The sequence below is a fragment of the Octopus sinensis genome, linkage group LG28 (genome assembly GCF_006345805.1).
Source record: "Octopus sinensis linkage group LG28, ASM634580v1, whole genome shotgun sequence".
Lineage (NCBI taxonomy): Eukaryota > Metazoa > Mollusca > Cephalopoda > Octopoda > Octopodidae > Octopus > Octopus sinensis.
The window spans coordinates 3,780,747-3,799,409 of NC_043024.1; the positions used below are offsets into that span (position 1 = coordinate 3,780,747).

Here is an 18,663-nt window from a genome sequence, read left to right on the forward strand (position 1 = left end):
GTAAACCACATTAAGAAGAGCATTTGACATACACACCAGAAGTGAGGAGTTTTCTGTAAATTTTGCTTAATGGAGTTTAAAATTTAAAAACTGGACCTGGCATGACCCGATGCATTCTACTCTTAAAAATGCTAGGTAAATTGTAATTGAAGAAATCCTATATTGTAGTTTTCTATAACTTACAAAGGGAGGCAGATAAAATCTGCCTTTATAATAAGAGATATATATGTATATATAATATATAATATATATATAGATATATATATATATGGTATATATATATATAATATTTTGTTATATATATATATATATACTCTATTTAAGCAGTAGAAAATTCAACAAAATCTGTTACTCTGAGTTTCTCATTGCCGTTCATCAGACAGTTTTGCTAGAATGGAACCGATATATCAATTCAATCTAGACTTACAAACGCTACACCTTTAAAAAGAAATGGACTTGTTTGATTGGCCCTTTAGAAAAAACGGTCAATCTTCGAGCGAAACAAAAGGTCAAAAATAATATGTATATATATATAAAAAAAAACTTATAAAAATTATAAAATCCGAGGAAAAAACCTTACATTGAATAAAATACTATTGACGTTAATGAAGAAAGTATAAATTAATGCATAGAAATTAAACCTGTTATAATATTACACTGCAATACATATTTATATTAAAATGTACATATATATATCAACATAACAAAAGGATGCGTGCAAACGCCATACATATACAGACGTATGAATATAATCTAAATATACACATAAATGCATGTGTACATTATATTCACGCAAACCATCTCGCACGCAGTTAAAATCATCTATGTAGCGATTCTCATATACTGAGTAGGGGGGGAACGAAAGAAAGGAAGAGAAGAAAAAAGGAACGAAGGAGGGGTGGGGAAAAAAAACGAAATAGAAAAAATTATGTATACAAGCTGTGTAACGGCATTATGGCATATATGGAGACAAGTATACAAACACAAGTTCGAATGGATACATATATATACAGTCGTGTATATGTGTGCTTAAGCACAAACATACTCTCACTTACACATACACATAACGGACAGGAGCTTTCGTTTTTGCAATTGCATTTCTTAATGGGCTCGGCACCATGTCTAATCTCAATTAGCTTCCTATTATGTTGGCTAATGTAAGAGGCGAAATTTCTGCAACAAGAATAGCTAACCTTCAGGGTTCTTCTATTAAATATCCTATAGAATTTATGACCCTGCTTAAAATGCTTAGAGACTAATCTCAAAAATTCCTTACCTATATTAGTCTTTACGGCCAAATTGAAAGCCGGGTTGAACCACAAAACTTTCTTGGTCCTAGTTCTTCGTGCAGCATTATTATCAGCATTAAGCTGGTTGAACTTGGGGGACAAACACAGACACACAAATACACACACACACACACACACACACACACACACACCACACACACACATACACAGACACACACGATGGGCTTCTTTCAGTTTCCATCTACCAAATCCACTCATATGGCTTAGGTTGGCCGGAGGCTATAGTAGAGGATACTTGCCCAAGGTACCACATGGTGTGATTGGACCTGGAACCATGTGGTTGGGAAGCAAGCTTCTTACCACACAGCCATGTCTGTGCTTATATATATATATGTATATATATAAATTTTTATTAATCCAAACAAGTGGAAGAATAGAAGAAATGAAATTGAAAATTCACAGAGAATATACTAGAATTAATTAGAATTTAATTATTTTTTAAAATACAGGAACACACTTGACCAGTTTGGCATTAAATTTTCAAAAATAGACAGTTAGTAGTGCTGCGAAAAAGGAGAGACGGTTAGCATTCCCCTTGACAAGGACGGAAGAGATCAATCGATCTTTCTAACACATATGGCCATTGCTCTCTACTTTAGAGCAACTTAATTTTTCTATAGGTGCTGGAGTGGCTGTGTGGTAAGTGGCTTGCTTACCAACCACATGGTTCCGGATTCATTCTCACTGCGTGGTACCTTGGGCAAGTGTCTTCTACTATAGTCTCAAGCCAACCAAAGCCTTGTGAGTGGATTTGCTAGACGGAAACTGAAAGAAGCCTGTCGTATATATGTATATATATATATATATATAGATGTATGTGGTGTGTGTGTGTGTTTATGTGTTTGTGTTTGTCCCCCCAACATCACTTGACAACCGAAGTTGGTGTGTTTACGTCCCTGTAACTTAATGGTTTGACAAAAGAGATCAATAGAATAAGTACTAGGTTTACACAGAATAAGTCCTGGGGTTGATTTGCTCAACTAAAGGCGGTGCTCCAGCATGTCTGCAGTCAAATGACTGAAACAAGTAAAAGAGTAAAAGAATATATGGAGCTGTTTTGCAAACTATGCTTATTCTAGCCATTACCATACATCCGTGTGTGCATATGTATGCAAGTGTGTGTGTGTGTGTTGGTGTCTCCCTATTGTGACAGTAAGTGGTTCTGGTAGATGAGCGTCACCATTCTTGTAATGGTGTTCTGCATTTCTGATCTTCTGTAAAAAAAATGTCCAGCCATGGGAAACAATTACCTTGCTTGGAAAACAGGTGAGGATTGGTAACAGATTGGGCATCTGGCTGTAAAAATTTGCCTGAAATAAAGACCTTCTCATGCATGCAAGCATGGAAGAGTGGATGTCAAATAATGGTTATGGTGATGATGACAAAACAAAAACAGGAAAAATAAGTTTCTTGCTACAACAGTTGATACGTAAAGATAGGAAGAGGCTTATCTTTTCCTCTACTTCCCTTGATTTTTGTTTTGTCAAAAGAAAATGAAAAGAAAATTCTTTTGTCTTTATCAAACTGTTTCGTAAATTTTACAAGATAATTTCTACCTGAATAGACTGTTTTTCTATATGTATATACCTATAGGATGTATGTATATACATATATATATATATATATATATATATATATATTTGTGTTTGTAATGTGTATGTTAGAATGTATATATGTATGAGAAGAATGTAACCTTTAAGATTTTTCTGATTTATATACACATACATATATATACATATCACCGCGATCACCATGACTGACCAGGCTATCAGATGTTTCTACACATCGCTGGTCACAATGCGCTTCGCATTGTCTTTTAGCCTTCATATGATGCCACCCCGCTGGCTAAGCAAGCAGGCCAATATATACATATATACATGTATATACATACATATATATAATTATATAAATATTTGAGATTCAGTTGAATTAGTTTGAACAAGAATCTGCACTTGAATTTTATTCTAAAGGGTATTTCTGTTTTGTTAAGTTGGATTTGATGTATTTTCAGGTCAATCGCTAAAGTACAGATTTGTCTTGCCATACTGTACGTGGTGTTCCTTTTGATATGTGAGGGACGGTCAGAGTAGAAATTTGGATATTGATGCATGTCTGTTTTTTTGTAAAATATGTCTGTTGTGATTGTGGAGTTGTGTATTTTTATGTGGATATCCAGGAATGGTAATTCATTGCAACTGGATTTACTCATGAATTTGATAGATGGGTGAAGTGTGTTGAGTATGTCATTAGATATTAGTAGGTCCTCATTTGATCTTTCCTAAAAGATGAAATGTTTCTACTTTTTTATGATGTGTTTCTTTAAATCATTATTAAAAGTTCTATATACCTCCTTGTAAAGCTTTTGTTCCAAGTACCCTATGACTAAGTTAGCATATGAGGGTGCAAATCTTGTCCACATAGCTGTACCTTTTAATCTGTCGATATGTTTTATTATTGAATCATTTACACAGTTGTAAATTGTAAAACATAACTGTCACTACAAATGTATGAACCTGAAGATTGTATAGTTTAATGCATGAAAGTACTAGTTCAATCAGAATGAGAATTTAATATACTATAATTTCATATCATTATATTGTATTATATTATTATAAGATTGTAAATAAAACATGAAAATCAAAGTTGGATTTTCTTTGATTAATATATTCTTCTATACACACTCATACACACCCGTATATATATATGTGTGTGTATATATATATATATATATATGTGTGTGTGTATATATATGTATGTATATATATGTATAGGGTAAATGTGTTTCTTTGTTGTAGTTTAATTTATAATGTTAGTGTTTAATCCTTCCTAGAATTAAGATTGAATGAATATGGTGATATCTAAGGTATATTTGTTCCCAAACAACACTTATTTTAGTGCTGTTGACACCGCCGGATTGAATGGTACTGCTCAGGTGTCGAAACCATAATGACATCCGTGGGGCAGCTGATGATGGAGGTATGTTGGCTGTTATTGCATGTGCAGAATAGTTTTATAGCACATTCATTTGATATATATATGTACATACATATATATGTGTATGTGTATATATATATATATATATATATATATATATATATATATATATATGCATAAATTTTAAACAATTTTGTGTATGTATTCTATATAAAGGCATGTCTATGTGTCTACGTGTATGCACACACACATATATATACTGGCATGTCTGGTTGTATATATGTTTATCTTTATGTGTGTATAACTGGGTAACCTCAAATACATTTATGGACAAACATCAACACTCAGTGATATCCATCTTCCCTTTAATTGAAGCAGACGGCAATTTCCTGTTTTCTTCCGGAATTTACTTTGGCTATTTAGGAGTCTCAAATATTTTCACTTCATTTCATAGTTATTTTCAGTACATTTCAGCATATTTTCAATACATTTTAAAGCGTATTTTCAATACATTTAAGCATATTTGATATCATCATTGACAGCCCAGATACTCATGTATATGTGTGTGTGTGTAGGTGAGTGGACTAATGAAAGACAGAGCCATTCAACATATTTAGTAGGAATAATATATTATTTAAAACAGTTTGATTTGGCTTTGCTCGACTTAGGGTTTCGTAGGCTTCTTATGGAGATCTAGCTTGTTGGTTTTGGTTACTCAAACTGAACCTGATGAGCTAGGTTTTCTATAAGAATCCTATGAAACTTAAATCATATGGAGCCAAATCAAACTGTTTAAAATAATATATATGTATTTAGTGCCTTGCAGAGGTAATGACTAAAGACCAAGACCTTTGGCGATATGTTGTACTTGAGAAGGCCTGTCAAGCCAAGAGAAATCGGAGTCATGGCTGATGCTGGTGTCTTGTAACTAGCACCCCTGCTAGTGGTATGTAAAAAGCATCTTTTGAGCATTGGGCCTCATGGAGAAAAGCTCCTTTTGAGTGTTGGGCTTCATAGAGGTAATGACGAATGACCAAGATCTTTGGCATTATGTCGTGAAGAAGACCGGGAGAGCAGATTGCTGATCGTAAGATTGTCATTTCAATTCCTGGATCAGGCGACACATTGTGTTCTCGAGCAAAACACTTCATTTCATGTTGCTCCAGTCCATTCAGCTGGCAAGAATGAGTAACTCTGTGACAGATTGGTGTCCCATCCAGGTGGGGAATATATATGCCATTGAAACTGGGAAACTGGCCCTCATGAACCTGGCTTGGCTTGAGAAGGAAATATTTATTATTATTTTCTAGATAAGTAAATGAAAGAGATCTCCTGAGGAGGCAGAGTAGCAGTATTTCTGGGTGATGGGATTGATAGAAAAATGGCTTGTGTGCAGCGAGCTGGCAGAAACGTTAGCATGCCGGGTGAAATGCTTAGTGGTATTTCGTCTGCTGTTACGTTCTGAGTTCAAATTCCGCTGAGGTCGACTTTACTTTTCATCCTTTCGGGGTCGATAAATTAAGAACCATTTGTGCACTGTGGTCGATGTAATCGACTTAATCCCTTTGTCTGTCCTTGTTTGTCACCTCTATGTTTAGCCCCTTGTGGGCAATAAAAAAATAAGAAAAATAGCTTGTTTGGGAGCTAAGGAGGGGACTGATTGGATAGACATCTTCCAAGTGTGGGTGACGTGTGGGGGAGAAGGAGGCAGAGGAAGGTGTAAGTCAAAAGGAAAGAAGAAGGAAGATGAGGAGGACAAGAGGAAATAGATGAGAAGGATGCGTCTGAGGTAAGCGGCTTGTTACGTCATTCCCCTGGGCAAATAGGTGGAGTCATTGGTAATCTCGTTGTAGGGCTACACAGTAACAACAATAAACTTCAAGATCACCAACACCAGTAGCACTACTGTCATAATCACCAATACACCACTATCACCCCCGCAACAGCCAACGCACTGGCAATGCACTGCCTTCGCTCCCACCTCCGTCAACGCTACCACCACAACCAGCACAAACAATGAAGCCAATTTTGCTAAGAACTATTTTATTTTGTATGTGAGCAAAAATGAATGAAAGGAAAGAAATGTTGTGATCTAAATATAGAGTTGGGTCACTAGGGACATCTACTATAACAACAAGGAGGTAGTAAAGATAAGATGTAAGAAGGTGAAAGGGAAAGAGAGGGAAGAGGAAACAGGGCGGAGCAATGATACAAAGGATATATAAACTATGAAACATTTTGAATGTAATAAGGCGATAAATGTTCCTCCCAGCCATTCTTAAGTAGCATGGGTGTGGGCATGGTTGTGCAGTTAAGGAGTTTGCTTTGCAATCACTCGGTTTCAAGTTCAGTCCCACTACACAGCACCTTGGCCAACCAATGTGTTGTGTTGTGAGTGAATTTTGTTCAATGGAAACTGTTTACAACCTTGTCACACATGTGCACACAAAAACACACTTGTGCATATATATATATATATATATATATATATTATATATAGGGCATCCAGCTGTAGAAACACTGCCAGATCTGACTGGCCTGGTGCAGCCTTCGGGCTCCCCAGACTCCAGTTGAACCGTCCAACCCATGCTAGCATGGAAAGCGGACGTTAAATGAGGATGATGATGATGATGATATATATATATATATATTGTTTGTTAGTACTCCACCTGCCTTCTTCTTTTATTTATTTTCGTAAACCTTCCCATTATATATATATATATATATATGGTTGTGGGTTTAGTCCCACTGTGTGGCACCTTGTGCAAGCGTCTTCTACTATAGCCTTGGGCCAACCATAGCCTTGTGAGTGGATTTGGTAGATGGAAACTGAAAGAAGCCTGTTATATATATATATATATATATATATATATAATATATATATATATATATGTGCGTGTGTGTATATTTGTGTGTGTGTGTTTGTCCCCCCACCATCACTTGGCAACCGATGTTGGCATGTTTATGTCCTCATAACTTAGTGGTTACGGTAAAATAGACCAAGAGAATAAGTACTAGGCAGTTTGTTTGACTAAAGGTAGTGCTCCTGCATGGCTGTAGTCAAATGACTGAAACATGTAAAAGAATAAAAGTATATATATATATATACATACATACACACAAGTATATAGTCAAATGTGCATAAAACAAAAGACAGAGACAAGTGAGGGAACAACAGGCAGGTGTATAGTTTGACACTGAGACAGAATGGAAAAGTCTTTGATGTTTTGAGCCTAAGCTCTTTGATAGAATGAAATGAAGAAGGGAAATGAACAGAGAAAAAAACTCAGAGAGAGGAAAATAGAAGCAAACCGTGTTTGGATTAACAGTCTCACATATCAAACTGACTGGAAGTAGTTGAATGGGAGGAGAGGTGTGTATTTGAAGATGAAGTGTGTGAGTGTGTGTGTGTATGGGCAAGTGTGTGTGTATGTTGACAAGCATAAGACTATGTGAGCCTTTGTGTGTGTGTAATGCATATATGTATGTATATGTGTGTGAATGAGTTTGTCCCCCCCCCTCATTGTTTCACAACTATTATTGGTTTGTTAATGTCCCTCTACTTTAGTGCTTTAGCAAAAGAGACTGATAGAGTACATCTCAGACTTTAAAAAGTTATATATATTTTAAGGTAGGGCTTTAGTATGGCTGTAGACCAATGGCTGAAACGAATAAACGATAAATACATAACCATGGTAACGACAGAAGAAAACTAACAACAACAACAACTAATGCTGCTCCTGCTGTTTCCTGGTGCAGTTTGAGAAAATCCCTTCATTAATAAATGCAGTCAGTCTTACCAGTGTGTTCAATATACTACACGTGGTGGATTGACCAGCATGCTGGAAATAGCAGCCAAACCTCACAGAAATAAACCAATATCACCTCTACCTCATCTTACTGTCATTTTGTATATAAATTATGAAGTCCGGCGAGGGAAGGTTTGGCACACAGTTCTGGAAACGGATAAGGTGGGGAGTTGAAAGTCAAGGGCCTGATTGTTTTTGATTTAACTCTTGTTTCTGCAATAATATCCTGTACAATCCTGTACAATCTCAACCAACTTAAAATAGTAGCGAAATCTTCACACAAATTGCACACTACTGTTTAGTAGAGACAACCAACACTGGAATTGCAGGGATGGTCATGGCTTCAATATTAAATACTGTCTTGAGTTTAGGATTCATAGGACTGGTTACTTTGGTTTCTGAAATTTCTGGCCTTGTGCCAAAATTTGAAACTATTATTATTAAAATTATTATTATTGAGAGATCAGCAAGATTTGAACTCAGAGCAGGAAGCCCCCCCATTCACAAAATACCACAAAGCAGCTTTCTTGAATGTTGTAATGACTAAAATGTCACTATTGCTATAATTTTTAATTAATTAATTAATTAATATCAATTAGCTGCAGCATTTTTCAGAAGTGAAGTGGGAGATTCCATACAGCAATTCTACTGAGTTACTGGTTGTATTATGGTAATTAAGAAAGGTTAACCATCTTGGAATTTAGAATAATTGGATATTGGCTGATTATTGATAAGGATAGGTTTAGGCACAGACCAAAAAGTGAGCAGGACTAATATCTGTAAATATTAAAGCTAATCTTTATATTTCCTCATACATACATCAAACACATGCATTTTCTAATACATTAAACAAACTGAAAAACATCTCAGATAAGTAGTCAAAGATGTATACCTGCAGTAATTTTGTCAAACACATCTGGACAGCAATTTTTGTCAAACACAACTGGACAGTAATTTTATCAAACATATCTGGACACTAAATTTGTCAGACACATCTGGATAAAAATTTTATTGAACACAACTTGACAATAATTTTTGCCAAATATATCTCGACAGTAATCCTATCGAACACTTCTGGACAGACATTTTGCATCAGGGTAGTAATTTTATCAGACATGACTAAACCGCAATTTCATTGAACGCAGAATATGTAATTGATATTTTATAATATTTCTGTATTCCATATAATTTATATATTAATAATATTAATATTTTTCTTTTTTCCTCTTTGTCTTCCCCCACCCTCACTTTTTCTGTTTCCTCTCTCCTATTTACTTCACTCTCTCTTTTCCTCTCTCCTTGAACCCTTTTTTGTCTCTTTTCCTCTACACTCATCTCCCTTATCTTTTCTTTCTTCCTCAACTTTACTATCTCTCTCTTTCCACACCTTAACTTCTCATATCTCTCTCTCTCTTTCATGTCTCCCTCTTCCACCCCTTTCTCTATTCTTCTCCCCCATCACATCTCTATCTCTCCTCCTCCACCCTCTCCTCTCTCCTTCCCTCCTTCCCCATCTCATCTCTATCTTCTCTCTCCCCTCTCCTCCTCCTCCCTGTCTCCTTCCCCATCTTATCTCTATCTCTTTTCTCTCCTCTCCTCTCTTCCCCATCACTGTATTCTTTTTCTCCTATCTCATCTCTATCTCTTCACTCTCATCCCCCTTTCTCCCCCTTCTCTCCCTCTCCCTCCTTTCCCATCTTTATTTCTTTCTCTTCCCCTCTCTTCCCTCCTCCCCCTTCCATCATTCTCTGTATTCTTCTCCCCGCATCTCATCTATATCTCTTCTCTCTCATCCTCCCCCCTCTCCCTGTCAGTCTGCCATGGGTTACGTGTATGGTGAAACAGACAGAGACAACTATTTGTTACGGAACCACACCAATGGTAAACTGAAGAGTCAGGTAAGGAAAGCCTCTTTGTGTACGTGTGCATGCATGTGTGTGTGTGTGTTGTGTGTGTGTGTGTGTGTGTGCGTGCATATGATGATAAAGGGATTTTTTTGGTTCCAGGACTCCTCAAAAGGTATCTAAGTCATTGTCATTCTTAGATCTGCCTTGATCACAAGTTCGATTCCTGGAGAGGGCAGTGGGTTTCTGTCCTTGAGCAGGGCTCTTCATTCCACATTGTTTCAGTCCAGTCAGCTGACAATGAATACCAGTGACATCTGGATGGTGGCGTTGGCGTTGGTGGGGATGTGATTGATGATAGTGGGGGATGGTGGTGCTGCTGTAGTTGTTGGGGGTGTCAAAACCAGATGGTGATAATCTGCCCACCCCCACCTGTGTACAGATACAACCCTGTTCCACCTGGCATGCTTCTGCATCGTTTCCCCTTTACCAAATCCCATGCCACCAGCCAGAGTTCAGCTTAAAGCCACAATGGAAAATATCTTCTCGTCCAAGATTCCTTGAAGCAACATTGTGAAGTTAGCTTCTTGATCACACAAGCATGTCTGCTCCTATGGACCTCGCTAATTGCATGTAAAGGGGTGCGTTTGCGGTTTCTGTTCATCCCTAAAATGAACAGAAATAACATTAAAGACATCCCATCCATGACCATATTGCCTTTTTCCTATATGGTGTTCAGAACCATATTAATCAGCACCCCTCTTTCTCTCTCTTTGAGGCAGCAGGGTATGCTTTGAGGGAGATTTCGTTGCTACTTATAGCAGGTCAAATGACCACATAGAGCAGCGTTTCTCAACCATGTTTTCCCTACGGACCTTTTTGGTTTCTATTTTACTCAGAGGTGGTGCTGATGATGATGATAGTGGAAGCGTTACTGTTGTTGTTATTGGTGGTGGTGGTGTTATAGGTGTCAAGGTATTGGTCACTCTCTGACAGGTTTATGGTCAAGCCTGTAGCAGCAAAGACCACCGACATTCTCAGCCCCCCTGGATCATATCTCTGTTCACTGCTATAGGGGTGGATATAGCTGTATGCAAATATGAGCTCTGTGAGTCCAGAGTGGTTGTTCCAGCACATCCCCCTCACCATTTTTCTGGGCAATGCCTTTTCCATTTTGTCTTTGGAACCATGAAGCCTTACTCCATATAGTTGTACATATACGTATACTCTCTCTACTCTTTTACTTGTTTCAGTCATGTGATTTTGGCCATGCTGGAGCACTGCCTTTAGTCAAGCAAATTGACCCCAGGACTTATTCTTTGTAGGCCTAGTACTTATTCTTTTGGGGTCTTTTGCTGAACCGCTAAGTTATGGGGATGTAAACATACCAGAATTGGTTGTCAAGTGATGTTGGGAGGACAAACACAGACACACAAACACATACACACACATACATATATATATATCATCATCATCATCATCGTTTAATGTCCGCTTTCCATGCTAGCATGGGTTGGACGATTTGACTGAGGTCTGGCGAACCAGATGGCTGCACCAGACTCCAATCTGATTGGGCAGTTTCTACAGCTGGATGCCCTTCCTAACACCAATCACTGGGTGCTTTTATGTGCCACTGGCATGAGGGCCAGTCAGGCGGTACTGGCAAAAGCCATGGTCAAATGGCTACCTGCAACAGGAACTAGTCCAGGGGCACTGGCAATGACCTCGCTCGAATGTTTTTTCATGTGCCACCAGCACAAGTGCCAGTAAGGCGACGCAGGTAACGATATATATATATATATATATATATAATATATATATATATATATATATATATACACACACATAGTAGAAGACACTTGCCCAAGGTGCCACGCAGTGGGACTGAACCTGGAACCATGTAGTTTGTAAGCAAGCTACTTACCTATTTCTTTATTACCCACAAGGGGCTAAACACAGAGGGGACAAACAAGGACAGACATAGGTATTAAGTCGATTACATCGACCCCAGTGCGTAACTGGTACTTAATTTATCGACCCCGAAAGGATGAAAGGCAAAGTCGACCTCGGCGGAATTTGAACTCATAACGTAATGGCAGACGAAATACTGCTAAGCATTTCGCCCGGCGTGCTAACGTTTCTGCCAGCTAGCCGCCTTACCACACAGCCACTCCTGCATATATATATGTATATATATATATAATTTGAAAACCAAGAGGAGGGTGAAAATTTATTCCCATCCAAAGTGTTTTTATTAAAAATGTTTCCTACAGCATATATAACAATGACCAACATATGTTTCTACTGCAGCAACTGCACATTGCTCTGTATTCAATTATGCGTCCTAGTCACTGCAATTTCATCAAGGGTCCATCACTTATGACATTTTCAAAGTAAACTAATTCAAACAAGCTTCCTGTGTTGGTATTCAGTTGAAGGTTATAGTAAAACCAATAAAACAATAAAAAATAAGTGTTCCAATGATGCTGAAGTGAAAATATATTCAAGAACAAAGATTTAACGAAAATATTTTTTATCAGAATTTTACTCAGATGAAGCCCCACATTAAGATAGAAAATTCATTATATTTTGATAATTCAATATTATTAGGAATTGTATAAAAAGAAAAACTTTTTATGATATTTTGTGTGTTGTATGAAGGGGTGCTGAAAGGTTCATGGCTCTCAGTAAAAGAAACTACAGAATTATCTGTTAATTATCATATTATTAAACTTGTAAAAGAACTCAGGAAGTTTTGTCTCCAACCAGGCCTTTTACAACACCCTTAAAACCAGCACATCCTTTTAGATGTATAACAAATTAACAACTACATCTTATATGAACCCCCCAAACCATGTAGATCCCCAAGGGCTTTTATGGACCCCCAAGTGGGATATGGGCCCACAAAGAGCTATATGGATCCCATTTGAGAACCACTGACAGAGAAGCTTCCTGTTGATTAGACATGAAATTGTTTTGTACATAGAGGTATGAATGTGTGTGTATGTATGTGTATGTTTGTGTGGGGGTGGGTGAACTTATGCGTGAAGAGGCATGTGTAGTTATATGTATATGTGTGTGTGTCTGTAAAAGTATGTGGGATGAAGTATATATGTGAATGTGGTTATGCAGAGAGAGATGTGAGAGCAGATATTGTGTGGGTGTACTCAGATAACTCAGGAGTAATTAGACACCCAGGCATCATATCATTTTTTAATCTCTGTGGACACTACAGTGATACCCAAACAGGTTGTATCATCAAAAGCTGCTCAACAAGGTATGTCTACTAAATTTGTAGACTAAAATATCAAATATTTTGTTTCAAGAAATGAATCCTTCAAATTAAAACAAAAAAAAAAACCAACAAAAAAACGTGTATATATGTGAAGTTGTATTTATGTATCTATGTGTGTAAAGATACGTAGGTGTGTGTGGGTGTGGGTGTGTGATTTAATTATGTCTGTAGTGTGGGAGTGGATTCTTGCATTGTTAAGTGAAACCACAAGAAGGGTTGTGTTTGTGTGCAAAGTGGTTTATGTTTGTCTTTGTGTGTGTGTGTGTGTATGCAAACATATACTCACTCCCCTCCCCACATGTATGGAGTGGCTGTGTGGTAAGAAGCTTGCTTCTTAACCACATGGTTCTGGGTCCAGTTCCACTGCATGACACCTTGGGCAAGTATCATCTACCATAGCCTGGAGCTGACCAAAGCCTTGTGAGTGAATTTGGTAGACAGAAACTGAAAGAAGCCCGTCATATATATATGTGTGTGTGTGTGTGTGTGTGTATGTGTGTGTGTGTATGTATTTGTGTGTCTGTGTTTGTCCTCCCAGCTATCACTTGATAACCGATGTTGGTGTGTCTCCGTAACTTAGCAGTTCGCCAAAAGAGACCAATAGAACAAGTACTAGGCTTACAAAGAATAAGTCCCAAGGTCGATTTGTTCGATCAAAGGCAGTGCTCCAGCATGGCCACAGTCAGATAACTGAAACAAGTAAAAGAATAAAAGAATATATATATATATATATATATATATATATGTACATATATACGTGGCACTCTGTTGGTTACAATGAAGAGGGTTCCAGTTGATCTGATCAATGGAACAGCCTGCTTGTGAAATTAATGTGCAAGTGGCTGAGCACTCCATAGACACGTGTACCCTTAACATAGTTCTTGAGGAGATTCAGTGTGACACAGAGTGTGACAAAGACCGGCCCTTTGAAATACAGGTACAACAAAAACAGGAAGTAAGAGTGAGAGAAAGTTGTGAAAGTGTTCAGAATTTGTCCATAGAGCAGCGGAAGAATATTATTTTCTCAGATGAGTCATCCTTTACCTTATTTCTGACCAGCAGCTGAGTATATGTTTGGAGACAGCCAAAAGAAGCATTTGACTCAGACTGCCTTCTTCCAACTGTTATTCATGGAGGAGGATCTGTGGTGATCTGGGCGGGTGCTATATCCTGGAAATCCACAGGCCCTATGGCTTCCCTTCAGGGCACAATTAATAGGCAAGACTATTTAAGCATTTTATCTGATCAAATTCATTCTATGGTTGCGGAACTGTTTCTGGAGGGAAACGTAATCTTTCAGGATGATAATGCACCAATTGACACAGCTAAAGTTGTTACTGAATGGCATGAAGAGCATTCTAATGAAGCTGAACATCTTATCTGGCCACCACAGTCCCCAGATCTCAATATTATTGAACATTTATGGTGCATTTTAGAAAAACAAATAAGGTACCGATATCCTCTACCGTCATCACAACATGAACTAGAGACTGTTTTAGCTGAAGAATGGACAAAAATTCCTTTGGAAACAATTCAAAGTTTGTACGAGTCCATACCTCATAGAATTCAAGCTGTAATTACTGCCAAAGGCAGTCCTACCCCATATTAAAATAAATTTGCTTGAAATTTTAAGGTGTTACCATTATTTTGTCCAACCCCTGTAAACATATATATATATATATATATATATATATATATATATATATATATATATATATATATATATATACATATATATATGTATATATATATATATATATATATATATATATATTCAGTGAATGAATAATATCATACGATGATTAGTTGTCAGCTGTTTCCTTTGTAACATTTTAATAGAAGAATGAGAACGTTCTCATTTTAATAGAAGAATGAGAACGTTCTCATTTTAATAGAAGAATGAGAATGTTCTCATTCTTCTATTAAAAGAAACAGTTATAATGAGGTGACAATTATCCATTGTTTGTTCTTCATTTGATTGTAATACACCAAGGGAATTTACGACTTGTCAAACACCCTACACTATACCAACAACATACTATTCAAGTGTGATTTGGACCAGCCCCTTAGGCACTAAAAACTTTTAGGATTGGTTTTCTCTGTGTACACAAAGGAAATATCCTGTTTGATACTCACCAGTCATAGGCCAGAATCACAGAAATTACCCAACCCTACCCGGAACATATCTTTTCAAGTGCCTGGTTCTATCCTACTATAAAATACAGTGTACATTTAAACACGTTAAGAGGTTTCCATCATAGGACTCCCTTATGCTAGAAGGGACAGCTAAAGTCCAAACCACCTAATTAGGGATAAATTCTCGAAGGGAACATTTACCATCTATTTCCTGGACCATGGTTTCTGACTTATTTTAGCAAATAAAATAATTTGCCAGGTGAAGTCTTTGTCAACAGGTACGCCAAGATTAAACATGTATATATATGTATATGTGTGTGTGTGTGTGTGTGTATATATATATATATATATATAATATACAGGGTATGGTGAATACATTCTTGTCTAAATTACACATAAATGAAAATAACATGGACATCTCATTTTAACAGATAAAATCGTTCTCCTTGTTTAAGATGGTGAATGCTGCTATAATCCTTGCCTTCAGTTCATCTTTGGTTTTATAAGGAGTATATAGTTGTGTACTAATGGAGCTGGTTTCTGTTGGGATGTTTCTGGATGGGATGCTAGTCCATTGTAGGATGACTCGCTTTTGTCAGCTGAGTGGACTGGAGCAATGTGAAATGAAATGTTTTGCTCAAGAACACAACACTACCTGGTCCAGGAATTGAAACCACAGTCTTCCAATTATGAATCCAACACTGTCACCACTAAGCCATGCACTTTCACCTTGTATTTGTGTGCATGTGTATTTGTGTTTTTGTGAGTCTGAGTATATCCTTATATATGTATGTAGGTGTGCAGATATACGTGTGTATGTATATATATATATTTTTCTACTCTATGCACAAGCCTCGAAATTTTTGGGGAGATAGGTCAGTCGATTGGAGTGACCCCAGTATGCAACTGGTACTTAATTTATCGAACCCCGAAAGGATGAAAAGCAAAGTCGACTTCAGCGGAATTTGAACTCAAAACGTAAAGACAGATGAAATACCACTAAGCATTTTGCCCGGCATGCTAACGTTTCTGCCAGCTCAACACCTTCACTGTTTTATATATTTTTGTTTGCACAGTATGGTCAAATGGTTAAGAAACCCACTTTGCTAGTACAATGTCCTGGGTTCAATCCCAGTGCATGGCATCCTGAGCTAGTGTAGTTTTCTATAACCTTGTGAATGAAATATTGTTGATGGAAACTCTGTCGAAGCCTCTCGGGTGGATCGTATCCATAATTCAAAGCTCCACCCTTGCCACGTACTGTATCACACTGATATAACCTGAGTTTTCCTTTAAGGCTATACATGTCAGTGGAGTATGCAGTCACTTAATTGTCAATTTAGCTAGGAGGTAATTCGATCAATAGAACATTTGAATTCTCATCGCCAAAGGATCCGTCATGTAAGAAGTCTTTCCCATGATTGTCCAATCTGCACCATTCCTGTCCCAAGAGGACAGGATGTGATTTGAGGTACATTTAGCTGGCTGCTATTTCTAGGAGACTGAATAGATCTAACAGAAATAGATGTCCTCAAAAATGTGTAGTTTCAAATGGTGTTGCCCTGTGGTTGCCCAGTGCCACCTGACCCTCAGATACCTTGGAAAGTTTGGGAACAGGTGTTTGGTTTAAGGATAGCTTTCTCCCCTACCATTGCACCTGACTCAGAGATCTTGGGGGTCATTGCTGTACCTTCACTGACTAAATAAAATCAGTAACAAAATCTAGTGGGTCCTATTGTGTCTGTAGTTTTATTGCTTTAACAACAATAACAGCAACAACTTCTATTTAACCAATTAAAGCAGTTTCTGTCTTTTATCTTTTATTTTTTACTTGTTTCAGATATTAGATTGTGGCCTTGCTGGAGCAATGCCTTGAAGAAATTTTAGTCAAATTAATCAGCCCGTCTTTATTTTCTTTTTAAACCTGACACTTATTCTATTGGTTTCTTTTGCTGAACCACTAAGTTATGGGAAAGCAACCACATCAGTACCAGTTGTCAAGAGTTGGTGGGCAAGAAATAGATACAAAGACACACACATGTTGGCACCCATACTGGTGGCACATAATAAGCACCATTTAAGCGTATGTCAATACCAGTGCTGCTTGACTGGCTCCCTGTGATGGTGGCATGTAAAAAGCCCCATTCAAATATGGTCAATGCCAGTTCCCCACCAACTGGCTCCTCTGCTGGTGGCACATAAAAAGCACCATTCGAACATGGCCGATGCCAGTACTGCCTGACTGTCTCCTGTGATGGTGGCACACATAAAAAGCACCCATTACACTCTCGGAGTGGTTGGTGTTAGTAAGGTGCAGCTTCCTGGCTTCCTAGTTCCCAGTCAAACCGTCCAACCCATGCCAGCATGGAAAACAGATGTTAAACGATGATGATGATGATGATATATATATATATATATATATACACACACATGACAGGCTTCTTTTAGTTTCTGTGTACAAAATCCAAGGCTTGTGTTGGCCTGAGGCTATTAATAGAAGACATTTGCTCAAGGTGTCATGAAGTGTGGTCAGGAAGCAAGCTTCTTACAACACAGCCACACCTGCGCTTACACACAATTACTTACCTCACAGCCACACCTGTGTCTATGCAATTACTGAACAGTTAAAATTAGTAGTGAAAGGGTGGAGTGTTTGATGAAAGAATAATGTGGGTTTCAAAGAGACAAAGTTATGTCAAAATAAACCATAAACCAGAGATGAATGACGTTGTGAAAGAAGACACTTAAAAATATACTGGTGTAAAAATAGTGATAAATAAATAAAACTGATAGAATAAGTAAAGGATGAAGACTCTGTTTGGTCATGAATGACCATGGGATTGCACCTAGGCACAAGTCTGGGCAAGGTTGTTTATGGAAGACCAGCAGTTGCCCATGCATACTGGTCTCCCCTTTCCAGGTCCCTGATGTTATCCAAGAGAAAGGCAAAGGCCATGATAAAGCTTGGCACCAGTGATGTTTCAACTCATTTCTACAACTGAGTGAACTGAAGCAACATGAAATAAAGTGTCTTGCTCAAGAACACAACATGCAGCCTGGTCCAGAAATTGAACTAGCTACTTCATGATTGTGAGCCCAACACTGTAACCACTGAGCTATGTACCTTCACATGATAGAATAAGTACTGGGCTTAAAAATAAAAGTCCTGGGGTTGATTTCTTAGGCTAAAACACTTCAAGGCAGTGCCCCAGCATGGCCACTGTCAAATGACTGAAAGAAGTAAAAGACGTGTGTCTATATAGGGGCTAGTACCTTGTTAAAAGCACCCTGTAAAGTGGTTGGTGTTGGGAAGGGCAGCAGCTGTAGAAACCAAA

General features: G+C 37.7%; 1 protein-coding gene and 1 non-coding gene across 2 annotated transcripts in view; both read left to right on the forward strand.

Annotated features, from left to right (window-relative positions):
• The window catches only part of LOC115225592 (prostaglandin G/H synthase 1-like), a 69,804-nt gene that overhangs the window by 34,126 nt on the left and 17,015 nt on the right, over positions 1-18,663 (forward strand). The window contains exon 6 of the mRNA XM_036514585.1: positions 9,868-9,951. Within this exon, the coding sequence (XP_036370478.1) occupies positions 9,868-9,951 (84 nt within the window). The remainder of the gene's footprint in view (positions 1-9,867; positions 9,952-18,663) is intronic.
• Positions 1,811-1,926, forward strand: LOC115225927. The gene has a single exon (XR_003882970.1). It is a non-coding gene; the product is annotated as a U6atac minor spliceosomal RNA (small nuclear RNA).